At 35.4% G+C, this 27,747-nt stretch overlaps 1 protein-coding gene and 1 long non-coding RNA gene across 2 annotated transcripts; both read right to left on the bottom strand.

The window, feature by feature from the left end:
* Positions 1-87: 87 nt before the first annotated feature.
* LOC125678011 (uncharacterized) lies at positions 88-27,747 on the bottom strand. Its single transcript, XM_056142663.1, has 8 exons — positions 27,486-27,747; positions 27,290-27,358; positions 26,930-26,944; positions 24,602-24,727; positions 21,895-21,924; positions 19,837-19,994; positions 19,531-19,699; positions 88-4,485 (listed from the first exon to the last, which is right to left on the bottom strand). The coding sequence occupies exons 1-8, from the start codon at positions 27,658-27,660 to the stop codon at positions 236-238; spliced, it is 4,992 nt and encodes a 1,663-aa protein (XP_055998638.1). The 5' UTR covers positions 27,661-27,747; the 3' UTR covers positions 88-235.
* Positions 7,690-15,606, bottom strand: LOC125678012 (uncharacterized). The gene is made up of 4 exons (XR_007371366.2): positions 15,442-15,606; positions 11,083-11,171; positions 9,942-9,997; positions 7,690-7,918 (listed from the first exon to the last, which is right to left on the bottom strand). It is a non-coding gene; the product is annotated as an uncharacterized LOC125678012 (long non-coding RNA).

The following is a 27,747-nucleotide window of genomic DNA, read 5'->3' as shown; positions in this document are numbered from 1 at the left end:
ATGTGCACAACAAGCGGAAACGGATCACAAATGGTCATCGAACGGTTTCTTGTCCTTAAGAAAGGTATAAACATAAAGTGATTTCTGATTTTTTGTATGTGAATTAAGCTGACATAATATTTATTTTCAAATAATGAAACTTCCAAATGCCAAAAAGCTATTTTCCGCCTGGCATCATATATTGAATTTGGCATAAATATAACATCATTGAACGACAAGCAAAGATTTACAAAAATCAATATTCGCGAGGTGGAAAATTTCTTTGGTTGGATTCTTCAGAGTTAATTGCATCCGAATTTCTCGGGAATTGTCTTTTGCGACCGGTAGGATACACAGTGTTTCCACCCGACTTGTGACAACCGATAAATGATTGTCTCTGGGCCTCCTGCTTATCTCCAAGTAAGCTTTGGGGTCCCAAAAAAGCTGAAGATACTCTGTTGTGGAAACTCGCAGAAGGTACACCGTGAAGAGAAGTCAATGTTTGTGCGCTACTATTACCGATGTTCCCGGATCTCGACACGTGTTCGGCCTGATTGTTATAGACGATTTGTTGGTTGTGGAGTGCTCTCTCCCTGCTACGTCTTCTACCCACTCTGGACTCAGCATCTGTATTCCAATTGTCGCAGTCTACGTCACCTCCCGTTTCAGTGTTTTCTAAATTATCAGATCTAGAGAAAAACTTATCCTGAATCGTCTGACTGTTGCGCAGACGTTCTAGCAGAGACCCCGACTCTTGATTATTTCGATTTTCCCAAATTCTGTGTAGCTCTGGATCAATGGGAGACGCCTTTGGAGTGCTGTGTTTCGGATTGAGTCTTCCGTTGTCTAAACTACTATCGTTTCCTAATTGAGATATGTTTTGCAATGCGTTCCATGGAAGATCTTTGGCTCTTTCAGATGAAGTTTGTGATCGTTCTCTCATTCGCGAATTTCTGCTCTGATAAGCCATCCTGTTATTGTTACCTCTTTGTTCTACTTGCTCCAGAAAACTATTTTTTTCATCCCCAGTAAACGTTTCATTTCTATCACAATAAGGTTCTTCATTATACTGAATCCCCTCTCTTCGATTGATATGGTTTTGGGAATAGTCATAGGTTTCTTCCCGTGTGTCATTTAGATACGCTCTTGATCCTATATTATTGTTGTTTCCATGGTGACCTCTTGCGTATGCTTTTCTTGATGGAGTGCGAGCTGCATGTGTTTGGTCTCGAGGTTGCTCAAACGATGTATTGTCTTTGTTCAACAACTCTTGCAATCTATTTCCTTTTAGGGCATCTCTTGACCGCCTGATGTCAATGTCTCTCACGGGCCAACGAATCATACTTCTCCTCAAGTAATCTTGATAACGCGTTGTAGGGTCGTCATTTTCTGCAGTATGCCTCTGTTGCGTATTTTCTCTGCTCGCAGATGGTGGAGAAAACACATTTTTTGACATAATGGGTACTCTTATGTCCTTTCGCTCTCCTATTTTTGCGGCAGTTGGTGGGTATACAGTAGAATTCGTCGCAAACATTTTAGTGTATTTCAATTCTTGATTGACGCCCGACATTGTTTCCAGGGATTGCGGTATCACATCTTCGTAATCCTCTTTAACATTTTGCATAACCCTTTCTCGTACATCCCGATCATCCGTTCCTCTTCTACCGCTAACACTTCTTCTTTGTCTGAGGTTATACAACACTTCTTCATCACTTTCTCTGTCTCTTTCGTTGTCGGCTATATTTGAGCGGCGATTTTCACATCTCCGAGTGACAGTCCTTGGCGTTGTCTGTCGACTGTTTTCTATCAGACCACTAACAGTTTTCTTTTGGTGTAAATACTCTATAACATCGTTGTCATCCTGCAGGTCTTCCTCTTCATAATCAGAAGGAAACGACGCCGAAGGAGCTGAGCGGCGCCTTTGATCGTATTTACTAAAACGAGATCGTCTGGCGTCCTGTGGACTACGACGGTTAGTTTCCACGAAACTACTGACACTTCCCCGTTCGTTAAGAAATTGTAAAACCTGTTGGTCATTTTCCAAATTACGGTTATTCGAGGGTCTTTGGTCATACCTTCCTTCTCTACTTGAAGATCTGGATTCGAAATCATATTGTCTACGCTGTCCTCTTCCTCTGTCCGAGCTGTAGTCAGATCTCTCATATCTCTCTCGTAATTGTTGATATTGTGGCTGTGGAGATCTGATGTGTCCATGTCTTTCTCCTGAGTAGTCTGTCTCTCTGCTTCCGTTGACTTCAATTCCAGAATCAACCAACTGACGATCTGATCTAGTTCGATTTCTAATATTCTGCACACCAGAGGCTCCAAAATGTTCTCGATACGTGGTTTGGTACGAGTTTGCTGACGACTGTGTGGTTGGAACTTTGTATATAGGCATCACAACATGCTCTGCCTCATTGTTTAGATATTCAGAATATTTTGGTGCGTAGTATTCGTTGTAGTAAATTTCATTACGATCTGAAATATCGTTCGATTTGTGAGATACTGCTGGCTGTGAATAACTTCTTCTTGCGTGCATACGAGTACCGATGGGGTGGTAATTCTCAATATACCATATCTTCTCATCTCCCGAAAGCTGGTTTGTAGGGTCATCACCATATTCTTGATTTGAAAATTTATGATTTGACAATATATTTTTTCCGTCTGCTTTCATGTAATTCTCAGAATGAGAAGATTTGGAATGGTTTTCCTGTAGTCGATCCTGGAGATAATGGGCCGATTTTCCTGGTCGAATAATGTAGTTTCCTTGTAACCTCTCCTCTTGGTCTGAAGTAATCCTTCGAACACGTTCAGATCCACGGAGCGACGTTGAATGTGGCACTGAAACTGTAGGATTACTGCCCTGTCTTACATTTTGCTGTAAATACGTAACGTCATCATTTGGAATTGCGTTACTAGGAGAATGGGAATAGCTTTCCTGCATATCTCTCTGATGATCTGCAGTATAGTCTTCCAATGAGAAACGCTTCTTGTTTACATCAGTAAATTCCGACTTATCACAGCCCAGAACAGGACTTAGATTCAATACACAAGATGGAAAATTTTGGGATTTGTCTTTACGTACAAATCCAGAATGTGATGAGAGTGGTGGTTCTGATGTGGGTGCCAGGGGTGGTGGTGGTGGTATTGGTCGTTCTAGCACAGAACGTAGAGATGGAGTTGTCTGTGTTTGTGCTGACTTATCAAAGCCCAGAAAATGACCTGTACTCAATGCACAAGAAGGAAAATTTTGGGTTTTGTCTACACGAGTAAATCCAGAATGTGATGAGAGTGGTGGTTCTGATGTGGGTGCCAGGGGTGGTGGTGGTGGTATTGGTCGTTCTAGCACAGAACGTAGAGATGGAGTTGTCTGTGTTTGTGCTGACTTATCAAAGCCCAGAAAATGACCTGTACTCAATGCACAAGAAGGAAAATTTTGGGTTTTGTCTACACGAGTAAATCCAGAATGTGATGAGAGTGGTGGTTCTGATGTGGGTGCCGGGGGTGGCGGTGATATTGGTCGTTCTACTACAGAAAGGAGAGTTGGAGTAGTCTGTGTTTGAGCTGACAGAGGATTTGCATACCATGTACAAGATGGGAAATTTTGGGTCTTATCTACACGTGCAAATCCAGAATGTGATGAGAGTGGTGGTTCTGATGTGGGTGCCGGGGGTGGCGGTGATATTGGTCGTTCTACTACAGAAAGGAGAGTTGGAGTAGTCTGTGTTTGAGCTGAAATTCTTTTCCCTCTTCCTGACGAAATGTCAGGAACATACTGCCTCTGTTGAGTTTTAAGGATTGATTGATAACTTGGATTTCGTTGACACACTCTGCAGTACTCTCGTTTGTCCGTGGTTGCTATATCTGGTGTAGGTTGTGATGTATGTTGTCGTGATCCTTTTGTTTGGATAGCGTCCTCGTGTTGTGTTCTAGAACTCAAACTGCGAAAACTTTCACTTTTAAGTTTTGAGATTGGTCTGCCATGTTGATTCGACATATGCTGGACTCCAACTAATGAATTGGGATGTGACAGGACTCTAATGTTTTTCTCGGCAAGAATATCCTCCGCGTGGATTATTTGATCAGACGTAGCTACATAGGGTCTTTCACTATCTGTTCTGGTTTTTGACGTTTCCATTGTAGTATATTTACCACAACTACACTTCATTCCTTTCACAGTCTGATCAACACCCTCTGTTGACCTGGATAACGATCTAGAAGAATTCCTACGCAACTCTGGATATTCAATGTTCAATTTAGTGCTGGATGTGTCCGTCTCGTTACCTTCAACATTGATGACATAAGAATCATGACTTTCCCTAGCAAAATTGCATGTCTTACTTTCTGATTTGGGCCTCTTTTGCTGGTTAATTCTGTGGTCAGAGGGTATTTTGCTACGATTGGACCTTAAAGATTGTTTGCTTCCTTTTTCGTCGGGGATTAATCTATCCCTGGATTTTGAATTACTCTTAGATAAACTTCTGGCAAGCTTCAAATCAGACACCACTGAAATAGAGGGAAAGTTAATCAAAGAAAAATAAATTTAATATCAAGAACTTATATTATACATGTACATTTATCACTTTAAATTATCCAGTTGAAAAATTTCATGTCGATACAAATTTTGAAAGGATTTGGAAAGGACTACATTCTATGGCGGAAGGATTGTTTCATCAAAATGTCCTAAATCTGCACGATTTTATAGTTTCTGTTTTATCCAATCTATTGTCAATATTTGCAATCCTGGACGTGTACTTCAATTTTGTAATTTATGGTGCAAGTAGTAGAGATTCAAATGTTGTGAATTCATCAATTTGGTTATTTTTTTCCAAACAGAATACCGATTCTAAAAAACCTCTATATCATTTTTCCAGACATTGTGTATGAAAATTTTGTATTTTGACCAATAATTCAAATTTGTTATCCATTATTGTTATCCACTTTTTAAAATTCCGTTTTCAAAATTCTTGCAGAATTAGGATTTTTTTTTTAAATTTTCAATGTAACATAAAAATGTAATTTTGCAAGAGTTAATGCAAACTCTATTACATACATGTAGATCAGCTCAATATCATATGAATGGAACACATTCCTTTTATTATGAATTTCTTGGGTTCTCATACCTCCTTAAACCTCCCTCAACAAGACGTTCATATGTTGAGAAGCAAAATCCTTACAATACGCACATCTTAAAGTTGTTTACAAAGGCCTTAACTTCAAAACTGTGAGAGGAGTTACAAGGACAAACCATTTTACTCTTGCATCACTTTATAATATTTCCTCAAAACTGACTAAGTTCAACAACGTGTAATTTTCTTTCTTTAAAAATTGAATATCAAAATCTTTCCCACATGAACATCTTCAATACCAATGGTAAGAGAAGTTAATAGGACAAACCATGCACTCACTGGACGTATTATGTAATGACGCTGTAAAGAAGCGTAAGAGTGACTTTGCATTTCAGCTGGATTGGTGGACCGTGACTTACTTTAGGGCTAAAAGTAGGTCGAAGTTTTACAGATTTTTTTCGTTATGGATACAGGTATTACACCGAAATGTAGTCACAACCTTCGTCTCAGAGGAAGAGTGATCCAATTTGCATTTCAGGTTAATTGATAGCTGCAGAACTGTAGCTCTCTGAAAAAATATTTTGACATAACATACCCCTACTAACGTTATTGTTATTTAAATTTACACCACGTGGGTTTTTTGACCCATTAAAAGGTTAGAGGTGAGGTCAAATTCCGCAGTGAAGGAAACCGGAAATAAATATGCCAAAGCTATAGTCATTTTCTATATACTGTAATAGACATGTATCATCAATGCAAATTAGAAAATTCAATTAAGTACTGTCATACCAGCGATGATTGTGAAATAGTGAAAAGCTCAGGAAGTTAAAGTCATTTAAAGATTTAGATTGTAGTTTATCTGATATTTAGTCTTATTGTCGTGTCATGAGGGGGGAGGGTCTTTTCTTCTTTTGTTCGGGGGGGGGGGGGGGGGGGCAACGGTAATAATTCCATTGTTTATAACATATGCAAATAAAGAAATTGGGGAGACTGCTTTCTTTCATTTTTCATTTATAGTGGTATTTAGGGTAATACAGAACTGCAAACATATATGCATGTATTCATGGAGAATTTGTATAAAAAAAATTATCTTTGGTAGTAAGTTTTTAACACCCCCTCCCCCTCCGAATTAAGAAATCATGAATTTTTTCGAACTTAGGAGAAAAGTTCCCCCTCCCCGATTTAGGATTTTGTAGAGTGGGCAAGTCACAGGACAAATCAATTTTTTTTCTCTTGTCAAGGATTTTTAACAAATTAAGTTATCTTCAGCATTGGTTACAAAAAGAGAATATTTTGCATTGAAAATAGAATTGGTGAAGAAAATGTGCGATTCCTGCCTTATAGTATATTTGCGACTCATATAAACTGCACAAAATAATATATCACATTATAAGTTAATCATCGTCACAGAAAAAATGAAATTGATGTTATTGTTAGATTCTATTACTACACTTCTATAGCATTCTATTTTTAGATTTATTCCTCTTTAAAGATATCTCATAAATTTTATAAGATATGTTATTGAACTTTCAAGATATCTTCTAAAGTTTATGAAATATATTAATTGTATCCTTTATAATTGGATATCTGATAAAAGATGATAAAATATGTTATATATTTTATAAGTTATCTTCTAAAACATATATCTTATGTCTTTTAAGATATCTCAAACTTAATAAGATATCTCAAAAACGAAATTTTATAAGACATCTTGTTAACTTTATAATGTATCATATGAATTTACTTTTATAAGATATATATCATAAAACATACAAGATATCTTGCATGTATATTATAAGATATATCAAAGTTTGAGCTATATTTTTTTTTAAATTGTTTATGAGATATCTTATAAGATATGTAAGATAACTTATAAAGCTTGTGAGAAATCTTATAAAACATTTAAGATATTTTATGTTTTATAAGATATCTGTTAAACATTATATCATTTGATATACAAGATATCTTATAAGGCTTAGGAGATATCTTTCATAATTTATAATATATATCTTAAATATTTTATAAACTATATATTATATGAGATATATATCTTATAAGATTTATTAGATATCAGAAATAGAAGATATTTCATAAATTATATATGAAATCCTTAAAGGAATACCCGGTAGATACATTGTATAAATATGGCGTGCCATACACCTCACTTAGGAAGAAGCTAGATTAGCAGGATTTATACAATTATATGAATATATACATATTTTCTATATATTTTAAGAAATATCTGTGAAAAGCCTAATATGCATTTTCATAAATTTAAAACTTAACGTACTAATTTTACTCTTTATGCTAAAGCAATTCATCAGCAAATGTGAATTATTACCACGGCTGTACGTGCTCTGCAATGCATGCAAGCAGGTAGTTATAGTTATACAGTATCAAAGTTGGTTAGGAAGTACTATGTACAAGTTACTACTCATAAATGGAAATTCAATGGTTGAAAATTTTCCACATTTATTGAAATATACATAGTTTTCTTATCTATATGTATTGATCAGAAAGTAAGACAATGTTACACCACTGTATCTGCAAAAGTTTTTTTTAAGTCTTAAATATTAAAGAAATTAAACCTTTAGAGTGGAATTTTTTTTACAATATGTCTATATATACATAAAATCAGATGTTGAAATTTTATAAAATTTAATTCAATATCAGTATACATGTATATACATACATTTCAAAGTTATAACAATTTCTTAAAAATTCTTGGAAGTTATTTTTATAACTTTAGTCTGTGACATGCACTTTAGAGCATCCCAGATTACAGGATTTGAAGGTAGATCCTTAATGTAAACTGATGAATTCATTTAGGAATGTGCACTGCACACCAGCTATTTCCTCAAAATGAATCTCTGAAAGAAAAAAAAATTCACAATGATCAATATAAGCTATCTAAATTTTATTTTCCAGTATGAAATATGAATACTGATTGATTGTCTTAATTACTCCTTCTAGATATCTATTCTGTTTCAATTTAGTATCAATAGCATTAAAGACAAGAGGCCCATGGACCACATTGCTCGCATGAGTTACCTTGGCCCATATTTAAAGATTGTTCTTGTATATTTGCATGTAAAGCTTTGATCCTTATTGTGGACCCAACTTACCCCCATAACTATGATTATTACAAAATTGAATCTGCACTATGTCAGGAAGCTTTCATGTAAATGTAAATTTCGTTGTCCCAATGGCTTCTTGAGAAAAAGATTTTCCCTATATATTTGTATGTTAAACTTTGATCCCCTATTGTGGCCACACCCTTCCCCTGGGGGGGGGGGGGGGGGGGGGGGGAGTAATTTTAACAAACTTAAATCTGCACTATGTCAGCAAGCTTTGACATAAATGTAAGACTTTCTGGCCCAGTGATTCTTTAAAATTAAAAAACAATAGATTTTCCTTATATATTTGTATGTGAAATTTTTATCCCCTATTGTGGCCCCATCCTACCCCTGGGAGCTATGATTTTAACAAATTTGAATCTGCACTATGTCAGGGAGCTTTCATGTAAATATAAACTTTTGTCTTACTTTCTGGTCCATTGGTTCTTGAGAAGATGTTATATTTTCCCTATATATTTGTATGTAAAACTTTGATCCCCAATTGTTGCCCCATCCTACCCCCGGGGGCCATGATGTTATCAAACTTGAATCTGCACTATGTCAGGAAGCTTTCTTGCAAATTTGTGCTTTCCTGGCCCAGTGGTTCTTGAGAAGAAGATTTTTAAAAGATTCTCCTTATACCTTTGCATGTAAAACCTTGATCCCCTATTGTGGCCCCATCCTATCCCTAGGGGGTCATTATTTTAATAAACCTGAATCTACACTATGCCAGGAAGCTTGCTTGTAAATTTCAGCTCTTCTGGCCCTGTGGTTCTTGAGAAGACTTTTAATGAACCCACCCTATTTTGTGATTATCTCCCCTGTGAAGGGTGGCAAGTTAGGCTGAAATTAACACTATGGTTCTGGAGAAGTTGAAAAGGTTGTACAGATGGACTGATGACAGCAAAAAGTTATCAGAATTGCTCTTTCAAGCTTTCAGCTCATGTGAGCTAAAATCAATTTGGAATTTTTCTTTGCTATGTGATTTATCTCTACCTACACTGCATATACACTATGCCTATTTTACCAGAAAGAAAAATTTTAATTATAACTTTACATATATATCTTATGATTTTTTTTTCAAAATAGATATTTAATATAATTAACATTTCATAGAAGAGAAACAAAAATACCATAATCACAATTTGAAACTAAAGATTGTTTATTAGGAAATACAAATGTCTCCCTGAGCTCCCCAAATTGGAAGTTCTCCAAATGAAACTGCCCCTTATTGTACTGTATGGTATTGAGGAGAAAGCATGAACAGAAGCATATAAGCATTTATGAACTCCGATAAGCCATATAGAAGTGTTCACAAATTATTTTATACCCTCCACCCCTAAGATTTTAAGAAAACAATTGGATCTTCCTATCCCTACAATATATGTCAATCTGCAAATGGCATTGAAGTATTGTGAAAAGTTTAAGTCTAACTCTGATAATCCATATCAGAGGAGAAGCATTCACAAGCTATTTAAACATCTTCCACTCCTCTTAGATCCACTGTAACTTTTAGGAAAATAATTGGATCCTCCCGTCCCAACAATATGCACATCTCCATATGGCATTGAAGCATTGTACAAAGTTTCAAGTCTAGCGGATAAGCCATATACGGTAGGAGGAGAAGCGTTCACAAGAATTTGTGACAGACAGATGGACATACAGAAAATACAAAAACAATGTCTCGATCCCCCTGGAAGAGGGGAGACATAATAAACTAACTGTGACATCATGCTTCAAAATACTAACGATTTATACTAAGACACTGAATACTTACAATTTACACATGCAAGACACAGTACTATTTGATGGGCAGCAATTAAAACATGGCTTCTAAAAGGAAAAAAATCATGCACTTATTTAGTATGTAACAAAAAATGTAATATTATGAAATTATACGATTTGTCAGTAATTAAGATGCAGTATTCCATGAAACAGTGTGTGTCATCTGCAAGTGTACTATATACTCAACCAAGACAGAAATACAGGCAAAGTGATAGCATAAGCAATAATGTATCTCTTCATGAAAATATTTCTAAGATCTGCTACATGTATAATTATTAGCTTAATTCTTATAATCTTAAATTTTTTGACTTGTATCTGATGAAAGTTTTGAGGTAGAAATTGTGTTTGTGCCTTTGTGTGCATGTACATAATTAATTTGTAAATGTAGTTGTACCCCTAAGTAGATTTTACATAATAAAACACTGAACACATATACATGTACTTCATAAGTTCTGTTACATATGGAATCTGGATAGGGCCACGTAGTTCACTACCGCACCATCGCGCCATCGAGGTTTGGATCGATGGTGCGATGACGCGATAATGCGATGACGATGGCGCGATGGTGCGATGACGCGATGATGATGGTACGATGACGCGATAATGCGATAACGATGGTGCGATAGTGCGATGGAGCGATACTACGATGACGCGATGGTACGATGACGATGATGCGATAACGCGATACCGATGGCGCGATGACGGTATCGCATCATCGCCATCGTACCATCGCGTCATCGCACTATCGCTCCATTGCACTATCGCACCATCGTTATCGCATTATCGCGGTATCTTACCATCGTCATCGCGCCATCGCGTCATCGTCATCGCGCCATCGTCATCGCATTATCGCGCCATCGCACCATCGACCCAAACCTCGATGATGCGATGGTGCGATAGTGAACTATGTGGCCCTTTCCGGATTCCATAGTTACATGTACATATACAACCATGCATAAAAAGATGTTTAAATACTATAACAATTTTTTATGAAACAAAATTATCTGCATGCAGTGTATAGCTTGGTTAAAAATTTAAGGACAGATAAAATGATCTCACTTTGTAGACAGAATAATCTCCTTTAAAATCTTGAAAACATAATCATTACATTCAATTATAGGAAGATGTGATACCTTGACAAATCTAGGATTCCTTTGAGGATCTCAAAATACATTTGTTCAAAGGGTGGTGAATCGATCACTCAAAGTCCCCAAAAAGTACACTGAAAGCAGACACATGCACAAATATGTATTATGATTTGAAATTTAGGCTAAAAATATAAATTGCTGTGCAAGTCAAAATAATGGCAAGAGAAAAAGAATCCCACTTCTATGGAATACGGATAGGGCCACGTAGTTCACTATCGCACCATCGCATCATCGAGGTTTGGGTCGATGGTGCGATGGCGCGATAATGCGATGACGATGGCGCGATGGTGCGATGACGCGATGGTGCGATGACGATGGTAAGATGGCACGATAATGCGATAACGATGATGCGATAGTGCGATGGAGCGATACTACGATGACGCGATGGTACGATGGCGATGATGCGATAACGCGATACCGATGGCATAATGATATCGCGTTATCGCATCATCGCCATCGTACCATCGCAGTATCGCTCCATCGCACCATCGTTATCGCATTATCGTGCCATCTTACCATCGTCATCGCGCTATCGCACCATCGCGTCATCGTCATCGCACCATCGCGCCATCGTCATCGCATTATCGCGCCATCGCACCATCGACCCAAACCTCGATGGCGCGATGGTGCGATAGTGAACTACGTGGCCCTATCCGGATTCCATACACTTCTCTATGATACACTTCCTTGTATTGAGGTGTACCGAAGACGAGTCGAATATACCAGTCTAATTTCAATTCAGATTGGAACATATAATTCGTAACTTTTTTCTTTAACTGTAAACAATTAAGTTTTAATATTCTGATCACAATCTCCATTTAAACAAATTAATTGTGTCTTATTGAACTTATTTTCACTTGTCAATGAAACTTTTAGATTTAGTTTGATTAAAATTCCTTATTATAGATAAAATCATACATGCCAACTTTCCCGATTTGTGCGGGATTTTCCCGATTTCAAGCAGTTGAAAAGGCAAATCCCGATATCCCGATCGGGATTGCAAAAATACCCCGAAATCCCGATTTTCTAAAAATGTCTCCCATTTTACGACAACAAACCCCCATTTCCAACCGGAATTTGAAACCCCGCGTCATTTCTGAACTGGCCAATCAGAAATCGGGACAATAGTCAGCCATTGCTGTTTACCTGTGTCGCATGGTATCGGAGTGATGTAATTTCCTTGGTCTGCCCGTGTCGGGGTGCTTATTGGACAGTGCGAAGCATGTTTTGATAGTAATTAATCGGGAAGACGGATTTCAAATTGACATATCCTTTACACAAACGTGAATGGCAATGATAATAGTGTCACCACGAAACAATCGGACATTCCCGATTTTTGCCTCTCGCTGACAGCATCCAAAATATGCAATATTAAAGGTACGTAAAATATATGTTTTTCCAACTATGATAATATAGGCTACCCGAATCTATCTGTCTATAGCGATGTATTACATAGTCTATATAGCGTAGTATTCAATAGACTTTGTGATGCGTAATTTGCACAAGTCTGTACTGAATTTTTATTTTTATATTTTACAAGTATTTTACAAGTAAAAACGTATATTTTGATGTGTGTTTTCTTGGTAATTATTTCAGATGTCATGGGTGCAAAGGTTTTGTTCGCAAACTTCATAGCAGGGCAGATCACTCCTTTTCTGGTTGCAATGCAGATTGTTCCACCAGACTCTGCAAGCCCATGAAATTGTTTACAGACAAGCAAGATCGCCTTTGTAGTCGTACCTAAATGCATGTGCTTTAATTTAAATGTTGATATATAGACCAGCCAATGTGTATATGGTGTAAAAGGATGCAACTTTAAGTATTATTTGATATGTATGTGACTTGTTGGAGAGGATTTTTTGCTGAATAGATGATTTTAATAAAATACTTATCTATATCTTTCAAAGTTTTTTTTAATATAGTTTTGTTAAAGTTGATGGTCAAACACACTTGATGTATGATACATGTATAATGATTAGATTGATATTTTATTTGAAAAGACAAATATTTATTTTCGTGGTAAAATGTCGTGAATTTTGAGCGTTGAAAAAAGGTCGTCGCGCGAAAAATCCCCCATGGGGATTTTCAAAAGTTGGCATGTATGTAAAATTGAATTACAGATGTCAAACAATGTTTCTTCAATGATCTCTTCAACAATATATGTTTATTTTAAAAACTAAGGGTAGTGTGTTTAAATTTTGGTCAGAAACACCATATTTATTTGATGCCTTAATTTATGCTTTTAAATTTTCAAAACTCCATCAACATGCAATATAATAAATATTTTGATCAGTTACAATTGTATTTAATTCACAATTTCTTTTACAATTTAAGGCAATTCAGTTAAATATATAGCACAAACTAAAACATGTAAAATAATTAACATTGCACAGTCAGCTTTTTATTAAAGGGAGCTTATAATTACAAAATTCTTTACTTTAGGTTAAATAATACTCAGTGCACACTATGATCCTAACTTGGCCAAACTTGAAAAAAAAAATCCATGTAATATGATCATGCAAAATAATTTCTTCTCCTAAATTTCTAGAACAGCTTCTGGATGATCACAGCTCAATTTTGATTTCTGAGACTTATAACTGTTTAATTATGTTGCGAAATGTAATACTAAAAATGATACAGCAAAGGTTTCTTACAGACAAAATATAGTTGATGTATATTAAAACAATAGTTAATTACAGTGTAGTGCAATATAATCCTAATTGTGATTCAATTATTTGATTTAAGATTTAAAAATTTTGTACAGATTGTCCTCTAACATACAGATACATGACTAATCTAAATATGAAAAAGATTATTGATATTATTACATGTGTGTTTCTGTAATTATAAGTTTGTAATTGGAATAAGTAAATCTAAATTAATTAAAAAGATCAGAAATGCATGTAGGTATTTCATTCATAAAAGGATTGTTTTTTTTTTTTTTAGAAATGACTTATGAAAATATGTACTGCTTATAATGTATCAATAAAGGAAAAAGTTATGATGTATATCCATGTATATTGTCCCGTCACATTAATATATGTGTTAATGATTAATATATATCATAAATGCTTGCATAAATAAACATTAGTAATACATGTGTGTGGTTACAGAAACTCAGAGCTATAAACTGCCAATCTGTAAATGAGTATGAGACCTGCACCACTCAGGAATTTTAAATGTTTTCTACTATGATTTTATATAAATCAAAGACTGCGATATTTTGCTACATATAAGAAGATTGATGCATGATCTGATAAAAAATTTAATTAATGCATTGTCCACTGGTGTCTAATATGCACATTTTTTACCAGATTTAATATACATGTTATAAATGACAATTACAACCCTGCATTAGATACAGGGAGGATCCTGTTAAATATAATGCACTGTCCCCTGATGTCCTTTGCAGTTTTGTGATCAACTTTTAAAATTATCACTGGTACATTATATACTTTGGCAATGGTTACTATATATATACATGTATACATCTAGTCATGTTCTAATTTCCATTTATTGTTGCTTTCCCTCCACTTAAAAACAATCCATAATTGGTCACCTTTGAGCGTACATACATATAGTGGATGAAAAGGGTGCTATATAAATATGGTATTATTATTATTAAATCATATCATATAAGGAAAAGTTGGAATTTTTCATTTACATATGTACCAAATGATAATCATACAAATACATGTCATATACTTTTCATTCATTCTAATTTTCTTAGGTGTTCTGCATGCATCAATGAGTTTAATTATCAAAATCTTTACATATCAAAAAATTATGAATGGGTAGTATACACACCCCCTGGTCACCACAATAGATCCAATCAATAAACTTTACTTTCTTCATAAAATAAATTCACTTTATCTATACTGCTAGATTAGGAAAATGATTATGTTTCCATCAAAGAAATATTAAGTTTAGAAGTTTTAAGAAACTTGCAATGCATCTTTCTTTGCTTGTAACATGTACATTCACAGATACATACATGTATATACCTCAAACATGAAACAGACTATAATATTTTCTGCGTGGAAATGGTAAATTGTATGCAACATTTCAGTGTTTGATAAATTGAACACAATCCCTATGCAACATTAAAATTTAATTATGGCATTTGAAATAGAAAGATGTCCTCTCAATATTTTTTTCACGATAATCAAGACTTCTTTCAAAGTTGGCCTAGGTCCAAATCTAAGGACGATAACTCTTTCTTGCCATTTCTTATTTAAGCTTTATTAGCTGATGGCATTAGGAAAATAATGCATTGATACGTAGATCTATATATTGCAAAAACAAATAAAGCACAATATACCATAATTTCTAATTGATACTTACATTAACACTGGAATTCCTTAAAGCACATCCATATCCGGTAGAAAATTCACCGGGTCTCAGGTAGCTCGCGTTGGAGTCTCGGAGCAGCGAGATTATATTTCATTCGATAGTCTTTGATTTTACGCTCTACTTAACACCGATAAAGAATATGTTCCGAACACGTTAGTAGGGGAGCTACAGAGCCACCCCTTATAAAAACCTTCGATTTACAGCGCACAAAAAGCTGCGCACGGTTGAGGCCTTATATCGTTGTATTCTTGAGTTGCTGTCTCATAAATTTAATATCAAAAAATTCTTAACATATTTTCCTACTATACTTGTGTCTAAACATACCTTCAAATATTCATTAAAGCCCCATACGACCTGAAAACTCCCAGCTTCAAATGATTTCGTTTGTTGACGTAGCCATGTTAGGTAGCCGGTCAATTCGTACCCTGTTTTCATAAAATTCGTTATATGTTATGTATTCGCTCTTCATTTATTATCAATACGAATAATTTATAGAAATTAAAAAAATAAAGTTTTTCTAAAGGTAAAATAAGCTCTTGATTCATGAAAATGCTACTAAAGTCCTTAACACTCGTGTGGCAGCGATGGAGACCGGACCAGACTAATGAAAGCCACATTGCCGTGAGTTTAGCTATTTGAATAATTATTATTTAAAGGCACTGGGGTGATATATTATTTAAAATATTTAGCTAAAATATTTGTGGGGATATTAGTTCACATCTAGACGTTATTGTGCAAGTATGGAAATTAACCAGGATTCGAATTGACCGGCTACCTAACATGGCTACGTCAACAAACGAAATCATTTGAAGCTGGGAGTTTTCAGGTCGTATGGGGCTTTAATGAATATTTGAAGGTATGTTTAGACACAAGTATAGTAGGAAAATATGTTAAGAATTTTTTGATATTAAATTTATGAGACAGCAACTCCAGAATACAACGATATAAGGCCTCAACCGTGCGCAGATTTTTGTGCACCGTAAATCGAAGGTTTTTATAAGGGGTGGCTCTGTAGCTCTCTGTTATGTCAAAATATTTTTTCAGAGAGCTACAGTTCTGCAGCTAGTTAATTGATGGACCTTGACTAGCTGCAATAATGTAGCCTTCTCCGATTTTTTCTTTGAGAGGGGGGGGGGGGACTACAACTCCTTGGGATCTCCGTAATGGTGCAAATGCGGGAGTGGTTCATTCCCGCAACATTTTCGATCATTCTAAACATGTGCTGACTTTCTTTACGCACATAGAACTTTCCTTGCTCCTTGTAACTATGAATAATTAATGCAAATTAGGTGACCTATGACGTCGCAACATTGAAGCGGGCCGTATATTGATACGACCCTATCAGGTATGCGCATTTCTATTTTCAGACGGGATTTTCCCTTTGCACATGCGCACTGATCTGAAATTGAGAGAATATAAATAAGCGCTTCGTTGGGAATTTTTTTTATAGAAATTGATCAAGAAATGAATTTTTAATGATTTTTTAAATATTTTCGACTGGTTGTGATTAAAGAGATTGATATACTCCCAACTCGGTGATTAAACTAATAATTGTTATGAGGATATTTTGATTTGAATCTTCGATTTTTGTAAGTAGCTTGAATTTCCTCTGACGATTAAGTTGCAGTAAGTCCAATTCAGAGTTTTTTCCTCATTTTCTGGGTAAATCATATTTCCTTACAGCAAATTTTGAGAAAAATACTACTTCCGGTTGATTGTTTTCATTATTAAACGTAATTTTTCGTTAGATTTTTAAATTTTTCTCGGCTTTTGAAATGATATTTCGAAGAGAATTTGATTCAAATATGCATTCTTATCTCTAAAGTTTTCAAATTTAGGGAATACACTTGATTTTAGTTCCCATTTCTATACAAACCCCCATACAATAAAAGAAAATCATCAGTTATCTTCGTCAAGATTCAATAATGACTTGTTCTGGCAGATGGGGCAGTGCCTGTCTGAACTGTTTTACTTATTGCCCCTACACCACAGTCAACAATGTTTATTGTCCACTTGCTTTCATTTATATCAAAATTTAAAAATCATCTGATGTGCTAAGCTAAATGTGTTTTTATCCAGCCCTCTGCATGCAATATTTTGTACAAAGACTACAAGCTCTTGACTGAAGAGGGGGTAATGCTAATCCTGAAGAGATTATTTTGCCAATGGCATGGCCTATATTGAGACATCAGATTCCGTAACAAGGAAATCAAAATTTGTTGTAAGTCAAGATGATTCTTTCATTCGTTTGGCACCTATAGCGCCCCCACTCAGCATGTAACTAGATTACTTCACCGTCTGATAATTCTTCTATTTTTAATTTCATATATGAATTTTCTTCTTGAGGTGGATAAGTAAAATTTTTAATTTCCAACTCTTACTTTTCGCCATGTACGTAGCCTTACTAGACTCAGCTCAGGGAAGGTACAAATCGCCAAGACATCGTTTATTGAAAATTTACATACACGTGCTTCCGCTTCTAAAAATACATCGGATGTTGATATTTTCTTACCTATTTACGTATGGCGCATGCCCTAAAACACGCATATTAAGTACATCCGGTAGGAGCATGATTAGTTCAAGGAAAGTTCTATGTGTTACGTAAATAAAATGATATTCTATGTTTCTTGGTCATTATATAAATTAAAAACCTGCAACTTACGATTTGTGAGGCTCTATTCTACAGTTTTCAACAATTTCGATATATTCCAATTTCTCGATTCATATTTGTGCGCCATGTTTGATGTACTGAAGTTTCAACTTCCGATTGTCAAGTTATTTGCATATGCCATATTAGGTAGTATTTACACCAATGGACAAGTACGGAGGTGAAAGCTCTTTCGTCGGTATTAAAAAGGTTTAGATTTAATATCAAGTTAAAAAACGAACAGCAGAGTGTAAATTCTTTCTGCAACCATATGCTTTTCTTTCTTTGTCAGAGTGGCTCGAGTAACTACATTTTCGCGCAGATTTTCAATGTTTAAGTTTTTCAGTAGATCCACCTATGAGATCTCGCGATAACAAGCATGGCAGAGCAGACGAAGAATTTTGCATGTTGTACATGATGTTTAATGAAAAACACCTGTATTCTACATACCCAAGCACAAAAGCGGTACTCCTTTTGGTGTAAACAACATTTGGGACTAATACACGGAGCTTATTATTGGTTATTCATAAAATTATTTTGCACCATAACGGAGATCCTATGGAATTGTAGCCCTATCCTGAAAACCTCAGAATAAAAAAAGTCGGATAGGGCTACATTATTGCTGCTAGACCTTCACCTACTTTAAGGCTAAAAGTAAATCAAACAGTTTTCTAGACTTTTTCTCATTATGGATACAGTTACAGATATTGCACTGACATTTTCTTAACTGTCCGACAGGCGTATGATGTACCTTTTGTGGTACTTTTATGATTATGTATCTATTTGATGTAATGATTAATTTGCATTGCTTATGTTGTGTTGATACCGACAGACAAGTCGACATTATGCAAATAAATCAGAAGTAAAATTTAAGCACAAAAAGGCCAAGTTTAATACATGTATACTATAGCTCAATAACAAGCACTATGACCTCAGATTTTTCTTTTTGATGTCACGATTTCCCTTCAATGTTGAAATTAAAAGTATACTTCCGACAAATTTGGCATGCTATAAAACTCAGGAGCGAACCTCTTTCACTACTGTTTAGAGGGACATTTTCGTGCAGTGCTATTTTCGCCCAGACGTATTGAACAACATTTTCGTTCCAAGCCACTTCAGAGCTCTGAGTATATTCTAATTTTCCCAGTTTTAGATAAACAGACAAAGAATGAGGGTGAAAACATGGGAAAATAAAATGGGGGTAAATGTCTTCCTGTATCAATATTCTTAAAAGCGTCTCGTTAGATACATGTCTTTCAGGGACGAAAGGGTATTTGTAAATTCTTTCACTTTCTTGAAAAGCTCATATTCATAGACTACAAGCTTAAGATTTATTTGCAATTGACCAAAGTGGCATACAAAGTTTGCAAATATACTACAGTGGTTCTAGAGCTATTGGTACATTATATTGTTTTCCTTTCCATGTTACTTACACTGGTCAACGTTAACTTCGGCCACCTCCTTCTTTATGTTCTCTTTGATGATACCCAGACAACACAATGTCTCAAAGAACACAACGTTACTTAGCTCACAGCAGCCAGGAGGAAGAGTATCAGGGACGTCGTGCGACTGTAACCGCCTCAGGTAATCTGAATCCTCCTTCTTCCTGTGTATAACATTCAGCTGAATTCAATTATACAATATGAACATGGGTTGTGTCCGGCCCTATTCGTTTTAGATATTAAACAGATTATAATGTCTATAATTCATATTATAATTAGAAAAAAGTTCTTATCTACTTGCTTTCTACGTATGACCCTGCAGCAGTGGACTGTGATAATCAGGATAATGCCGAGTACTGTTCCACCAAACACCGCCAGCATCTGGGTAGCTGTTTTATTGTCAATCAGGTTGATAACATCGTTAAACGACATATTTCCATTCTTTGGACGGGTTTCTTGTAAATTGATAAAGAAAAACCCAACAATATGCATAGTTTTATACAGGCCTCTGTGAATGCAGTGTAGTGTTGTAACATATCAATAATCACTGACTTATTAATGTTAAGGATTGCAATTTTCTTCAGTTATTGTTTATTTCCACATCTTTTTTAAAAAAGGTTCAGCCTAGGTCAGACGAAATGGATTCTTCTAAACAGAATATTTTGTCAATTTGCTTTATCATATTTCAAAACGTTTGTCATGTCACAAATGAAATATGTTTAAAATCTTTTCATTAAACTAGTCATACTTGACCTTTACACAAAGCAACGATTTACATGTAGTTTGTTGAAATATAATTCTATATTGAAATTAGCTATTTTTTCTATTTTCACATTTTGCTTAATAAAAAATGTCCCTTTCTATACAAAAACAAAACATAGTCCTACAATGTAGTTGCCTTCCATTGATGTTTAAATCAAAAATCTTTAATTGCGTATCAAAGCATTCAGAAAAATAATTTTATTTCCTGGAACTTTGATCAACGTTTTAATTTTAGATACATCAGTACAGTTAAGCCGTTGACAGATTTTTTTTTTTTGCCCACGAAATGAAGATAAACACTTTCATGTATGATACATGTATATGATACCGACATATTGCAGAGAATTGAACACTGAGCAAGAACATGTTGAAGAAATCAAGCCAGTCTGACTTACTCGGAACTTCAAGTTAACATTTTCGTAAATTCTGAAAACAACGCTATACAGTGTCATCGTTATTTCGATTTATACAGAAAAAAAATCGTATTTAAAACGGCGAAATATTTTGCTTTTGTTGTTGTTGTTAGAAATACGTTTTAACCCCCTTTCCTTATTTTGAATTAATTTCTACGATATAGAATAAATATTTCAACATTTTTACCTAAACACATCTCATTTTATCACATAAATTTCATTGAAGTTAGTATTCTATATAACTCAACCCTTCATATCGCGTATAGAGTATGAATATGAATATTCCACGTTCCACCCTTCAACTTTGTACAATTAAATGTGTATGTATGTCTGTCACATTTTAGAACTGTGTGACTGTAAGAGATAAGACTATCATGTATATTGCAGTGACAGTAGTTATTTAAAAGTTGCGCTGTAAATAAAGGTTATTTTTGGAGTGAATCTGTGGTTCTTTGGTATATCTCCAATGTCCACACTGTAAACAATGTGCTTAGATTTTAAACATAAAATACGTGTTTAGACATGTGTTTAATTCGTAAACGCATATAACATGACATGTAACTTTACAAATCAAAACTTTATCGTTCTTGAGAACATTTTAAAAAGTTTCCCCTTTATATATATTTTTATGAAAAATTTTATGATCTCATGCACTAATTGAGGGAAAAAAAACCAACGATGTTTTCATTTGATAAAACCAGTGTAATTTTATGGCTCTTGAAAGATTTCTAAAGAAAGTCCCTATACATTGTAATCCTATATAAAATTCTAAATCCCATTCTAGCCCCATATTGACCCCAAAACCACCATTTGAACAAAATTGCATTTATACTACATGAACATGCTTCCAAGTAATTTAGTCTTTTCTGGATTAATGATTCCCGAGAAGATTTCTAAATGTCTCCATATTAATTTGACTGTTTCCGTACTACTTACCCTTAGGAAGAAATACATTCCCTCTAACAAAGGATGTTTTGTGTCAACTTTAGTCGATATAGCCCAGTGCCTCATATTGAGATCAATTATTTTTTTAATTTTACGTCAGACAGACAGATTTACGGACAAAAAGACATCTGACAAAAGTTGACCAGTAAAGCTCACTCAAGCCTTCAGCACAGGTGAGCTAAAATCAATCACAAAACTATGCCATTCTTTAAAAGTGAATAAAGTTTAGGCTTACCACCACCCTCAGCTTTAACACCATGCAAGTCTACAAAGGATTTTTTTTTTTTTTTTTTAAATCGGATTAGATAAAAATTTGTTGAACGAAATCATTTGACTATAATTTGGTCTGCTTTCGTAAGAAAAGGAGAAGTTCGGGGTGTTTCATAATATCTGTTCCAAAATCACTTACCAAAGACATTCAACAATGAAGAAAACAATCTAAAGATGCAACTGGAAAACATATCAATTGAGCTTTGAAGTAAATTCAAATAAAATTCTATAAGTAGGCGATTTTAATCCAAAAGACTCCTTATAGTTTTCATAGTTACTGGCACATTGACTTAAAATGAACAATGCTAAAATTACAGACAGACGAAGAGAAAAATGACGGGCAGGCAGACAGATGATGATTACATCAATTTTTATAGTTTTGGTCACAATCCTCGAGACATAGGGATACAGAGTCCAAGAAATTCTCAATGTTTCCCCCTTGAACAATAGATATTACATATAACAAAGTTGGTTGAAATTGATTCAACCGTTCCAGAAATTCAAAAGTTTTTTGACCGACACATGACTACCGAAGATGGACAAAAAAACGGAGAGCAATTCTAAAAAACATATTGTACCCATACCCCTCGTGGTAAGTGCCTGATTTAGCCAAAGATACTTTCAAGATTAATATAATCTATGATTACCCTGCCTAATAAATGATTGTACCATTTCTTTTCAGTGAATTTCCAATGATGAATGAAGTAGTGACAGTCAATACTCTACCAAAGTCATTGACTTTATTATACTGTAGCATCAAAGGTTTCCATTCAATGTTCGGAAGTTTTAGCGAAAGGTGTGAATATCGATACGTCGAATCCTAATTTATGGTTAAATAATCATCGAGTATGAATAAAATTATCACACTGTACATCAATTACTGGTGATTATGTAAATTGTAAGTAAAAGAAGGATGGATGGATGTACATTGTTTAACGTCCTTCTCGAGAATTTTTCACCCATGTGGAGATGTCGTCATTGCCGGTGAAGGGTTGCAGAATTTAGGCCTATGCTCGGCGCTTACAGTCTTGCAGCAGGGAGGGATCTTTATCGTGCCACACCTGCTGTGACACGGGACCTTGGTTTTTGCGATCTCATCCGAAGGACCTCCACATTTACATGTAGTTCCCTCTTACGATAAGCAAGGGGGAAGACCTATTCTATAACCGGATCCCCACAGGAAAGTAAAAGAAGGATGTAGAAATAATCGTTCCAGTGTGTACATTCCTTTGAGAACAATTTGTGCAGATTTTATGGGCCTAGTTCAATCATCAACCATAGTAGTTGTCTAGTTGATTTCCGAAACTTAATTGCGCATGCCTATAGCTTGCTTCCGGACCTTCAGTGTCCATGTCTGGTTACTAAAGTTTCACAATTCTGTAAGCATAGGTTGCTATCATCCGTAGTGTGCCGGATGAGGTTGCTGTGTGGTAGACCAGACATGCGCAGTGATACTTCTTCCGGTTTCGACCAAAGGCAGTTCGATCGTACTCAATCGGAACTCCTCGAATGTCTCGCGCACTCGACATAGATCTCGGATGTAATACGATGGCATCCATGAGCGAATTTGATGCATTGCTGTGACGTCACAATTGACAATGCATCAAATTCGCTCATGGATGCCATCGTATTACATCCGAGATCTATGTCGAGTGCGCGAGACATTCGAGGAGTTCCGATTGCGATCGTACTATGGTTCAACTCTAGTTAGGCCATGCATGATAATTTTGTGATTTGGTTCTGTTCACAATACTTAGCTTACAAATGTAACAACTAATTTTTTCTTCTTCATAAATTATCCTTGTATATATACTTTGCAAATCCCAGGAGCGGGGAAAGGGGTTACGGACACCCCCCCCCCCCACCCCCCTCTAGATCCGCGCATGAATATGCATACATATGTTGGCTTAAAGATACGCTGTACATATGTACCAATAATTATTTTTTTCCAAAACTAACATGGTTAAATATTAATGTGTCTTTGAATATCATAACTTGTACCAAGGCAGTCCAGATGAAAGGAATAGGTCAAACTCTCGGATATATTCGGATGGCCTAATTTTTATAGCATTACGTGCAGTCTTCACACGCGGGCGGAAAGAAAACAACGGCGTCGGGATTTTTTTTTTTACATCGAATTCATCGACTGTACGTACATGTAGGAGTAAGGAGGTATCACACTAAATTCACTATGCTAGATCATGTGTAAAACACTTACGGTTTGTTAAATACAAATAAATAACACGTGGTATGGGACAACACTCGGCCTCTTTTTGGAAAGAAAGTGTGTAAAAAGACAGGCTGCCCTTCTCTACAACCGCAGTTTTTTATATGCATATGTAAGATATTTTTTTTTTTAATTTCATATTCATATTCGTCTTCGTAATATTGATATTATTAAAATCTAACATAAAAATTGGAACAAAAACACGTCCGCTAAACACACATTAATCCGTTTAAGTGCTACTCTGTGTGAATGCGTGCTATAATTCAGATTCTTATCATATTTTTATTCAAAAGTATATACCGCAATAGTAATACCTATACATGTATTTCCCAAATTATTAAAATAACCAAAGTCCATAGAGTTCAAGTTCACAGTTTTCTCAGACGGCAGTTATTATGAAACACCCTCTATTTACCATAAGACTTTTATATAAATCTGACTTCACCTTTTTCGCACTTAACTCCGGTGAAACCCACGGGGCAGTGGCAGATGAAGGGCGGGCTACTCCTGGGGGTCCACTCACAAAGTCCACTGTTGTGACAGGGATTATGTCCACAAGGATTGGAGTCCACTTCAAAAAAGACCAATTTAAGAGCGTTATAGAGACCGCAAAGTTAAACACACATGCATATATGAATAACGACCATTTCAGTCCAACTGTTCTGGATCCGCCAATCAAATATTTTCAATATGCATACTGCCGGTGAAATGTTAAAGTTCCATGGTCCGAATTTCGAAAAAAAAAATTCCACCTTGTAAAAACGCTGTTAAATCATCGCACGTACGTATTTATGAGGTTGTACATGTCAAACATCATTTCCTCTGTTTTAGCCGCAATTACTTGTTTACAAACAATCGTCACTCGGCCATTTCAAGTGACTTTTTCAGATCATCGGTGAAAGCCGTGTATATTGCTACATAATTTTCATCGAATATCTCTTAGTAATTCGTTGTTTTACGCTCCTTTCGGTCTTAAAGTTAGACAGTTGCGTCTGAGTTACATTAGCTGCAATAATGTAGCCCTCTCTGATTTTTTTTCTTTTTTTTATTGCAGCTAGAGTTACATGTACATCATGTTGAGATTCCCCTGACGCGCATGGGACTACATGTAACAGACAATGTATAATTTATGCATACCACTTATATTTACGTTTTTTAGAAATAATCTTGTCACTACTTTCTTTTACATGCAAAGGTTTTCAAGCATGTAATTAAGGGAAAGTTAATAAATTTAAAAACTAATTAAATCTGCTTTAAAGCAATTCTGTACAAAAAAATATATATATATATAGTCTGTATTTCTCTATGTCATGTTGACTGACTTGTGAGAATAAATGAATTGAATTGGATCCGCTATTGTCAGCGGATCCATAACCTGTAATCTTAATTAGCGATAGACTGTATGCAACAGATCAACATCATGGGGATAAGTAAATTGATTATCAAAACAAAATTTTAAACACAGGCTCCTGACTTTTGGATCCACACTCCAGTTGACTATCGGAGAAGTGCAGAACATGTATTCTCCTGGGTCTTGGTGAATTTTGTAATCGTGTAGCTAATTAAAAAAAGCATCGTATTTACCCCAAAATGTCAATAAGTGTATAATAAGAAATCCTAAAGCAAGTTTTTGAAATGTGTTTCTTGGATGCCAGATATTTGAACAAGAGGTACTGTGAGCAATGCTCACTAAGAATACCCCCGCTTACCCCAATCTCCCAAAGGGTGTTGTTAATAGGTATAAATTACCTCTTTCCTGAGTGTAAAAATATGGTATGCCTTTGTAGAAGAAAATGGAAGATACAGTCCGAACACAAATCCATGGTATAAACCTATAATTTTGACCTTGAGATCAAAGGTCAAGGTCATAAAGAGGTCATGAATGTACATGACACATAGTCTCATGGTGATACATCCATGTCTTATGGTATGACTATGTTAAAACCCTATCATCGATTTTGACCTTGACGTCAAAGTTCAAGGTCATATAGAGGTCATGAAGGTACCCGACACATCGTCTCATGATGATACACTCATGTGTCAAATACGGTATGCCTATGTCAAAGAACAAAGAAGTCATGGCCCTGACACGAATCCATTGTAAAAACCTTTAATTTTGACCTTGAGGTCAAGGTCATATGGATGTCATGAAGGTACATCACACATCATCTTATGGTGATACACTCATGTGTCAAATATGGTATGCCTATGTCAAAGAACAAAGAAGTTATAGCCCGGACACGAATCCATTGTAAAAAAAAAACAAAAAACTTTAATTTTGACCTTGAGGTCAAGGGTCAAGGTCATATAGAGGTCATGAAGATACTCGACACATCGTCTCATGGTGATGCCTAAGTCAAAGATATGTATTATATGTATTCTACTTCTTTTAATCTGTGTTTATTTTACTAATATCTGTCTGTATGTATGTTATATGCAGGACCATATTGAAAACTAGCGTTATCGCTAAATATGTAATCCTGGTTAAATAAAGGTCTTATTATTATTATTATTATTATTATAAAGAACAAAGAAGTTATGGCCCGGACATGAATCTGCACAGACAGACAGACGGACGGATGGACGGACGGACGGACAGAGTGATTCCTATATACCCCCCAGAACTTCGTTCGGAGGTATAATAAATTTACCAGTCCAAACAATGAAATGTACTTTCACTTCCTACCAGTCCGAAGGAATATTTGGTGGACGAAAATCAACAGTTTTCAAAAAATATGCCTGTGTATAAATATCTGATTGAAAGAGAACTTACCTAATTCATGAAATGCTGAAAAATACATAAAGCAACAGAATTATCATATTAGCATGATTAGAAGTGTTCCATAACATCAATACATAATTGTACTACTTTTTTCAGTTGATGGTGTATGTATATGGAGGGAAGACCGAATATAAATAACCCCCTCGTTTCCACAGACATTAGTTGGACTTGCACTTGGACCAACCTTGAAAAAAAATGTTACAAGGAGTGGATCCTAGTAGATCTATCCCCACCTCTTGGAATAAAAAAAACCCATCTGAATAAGTGGATTCACGCATAGTTCTGTTATCAAATCATAAATTGTCGATATAACCTGCTCGTACCAAACCAAAATCTACATATTTTTCTTACTCTTTACTGGCCTGATCGGTTTTCTACTATCCACGGAACGCTTTTGGATATCTGATAAATCCGCTCCCACTGAAATAAATGAAAATATGAAGATTGAGAGTTATCTTTCTTTGCCTTATAAACTACAATATTAGACAGGAAAATATCGAAACATGAACACGAAACATCGATATAGACTATCGCCTAGTGTATATACTTGGTGTTGCAGTTGGTATGCCTGTGGGCATGTCGACAAATTCCTCACAACATCTAACCACCCCACCTTTGCCTCTTTCTCCGTAAGCTGAAGATGCCATATTGGAAGAGCTGAATGCTAAAATTTCCAAAAATCCAAATGATAAAAGTGGAATTGATAAAAACTTTACAAACATATTTGTCTGTTTATTTAATCTGGTAACGTCATCATTGTTTGTTGTAAACGTCACTAATAAAGTCGCTAATAAACTGGTTCCCTGTCG

This window comes from Ostrea edulis, chromosome 6, assembly GCF_947568905.1.
Source record: "Ostrea edulis chromosome 6, xbOstEdul1.1, whole genome shotgun sequence".
Lineage (NCBI taxonomy): Eukaryota > Metazoa > Mollusca > Bivalvia > Ostreida > Ostreidae > Ostrea > Ostrea edulis.
The sequence above is the reverse complement of the archived record's forward strand: the minus strand, read 5'-3'. Positions and strand labels throughout refer to the sequence as shown.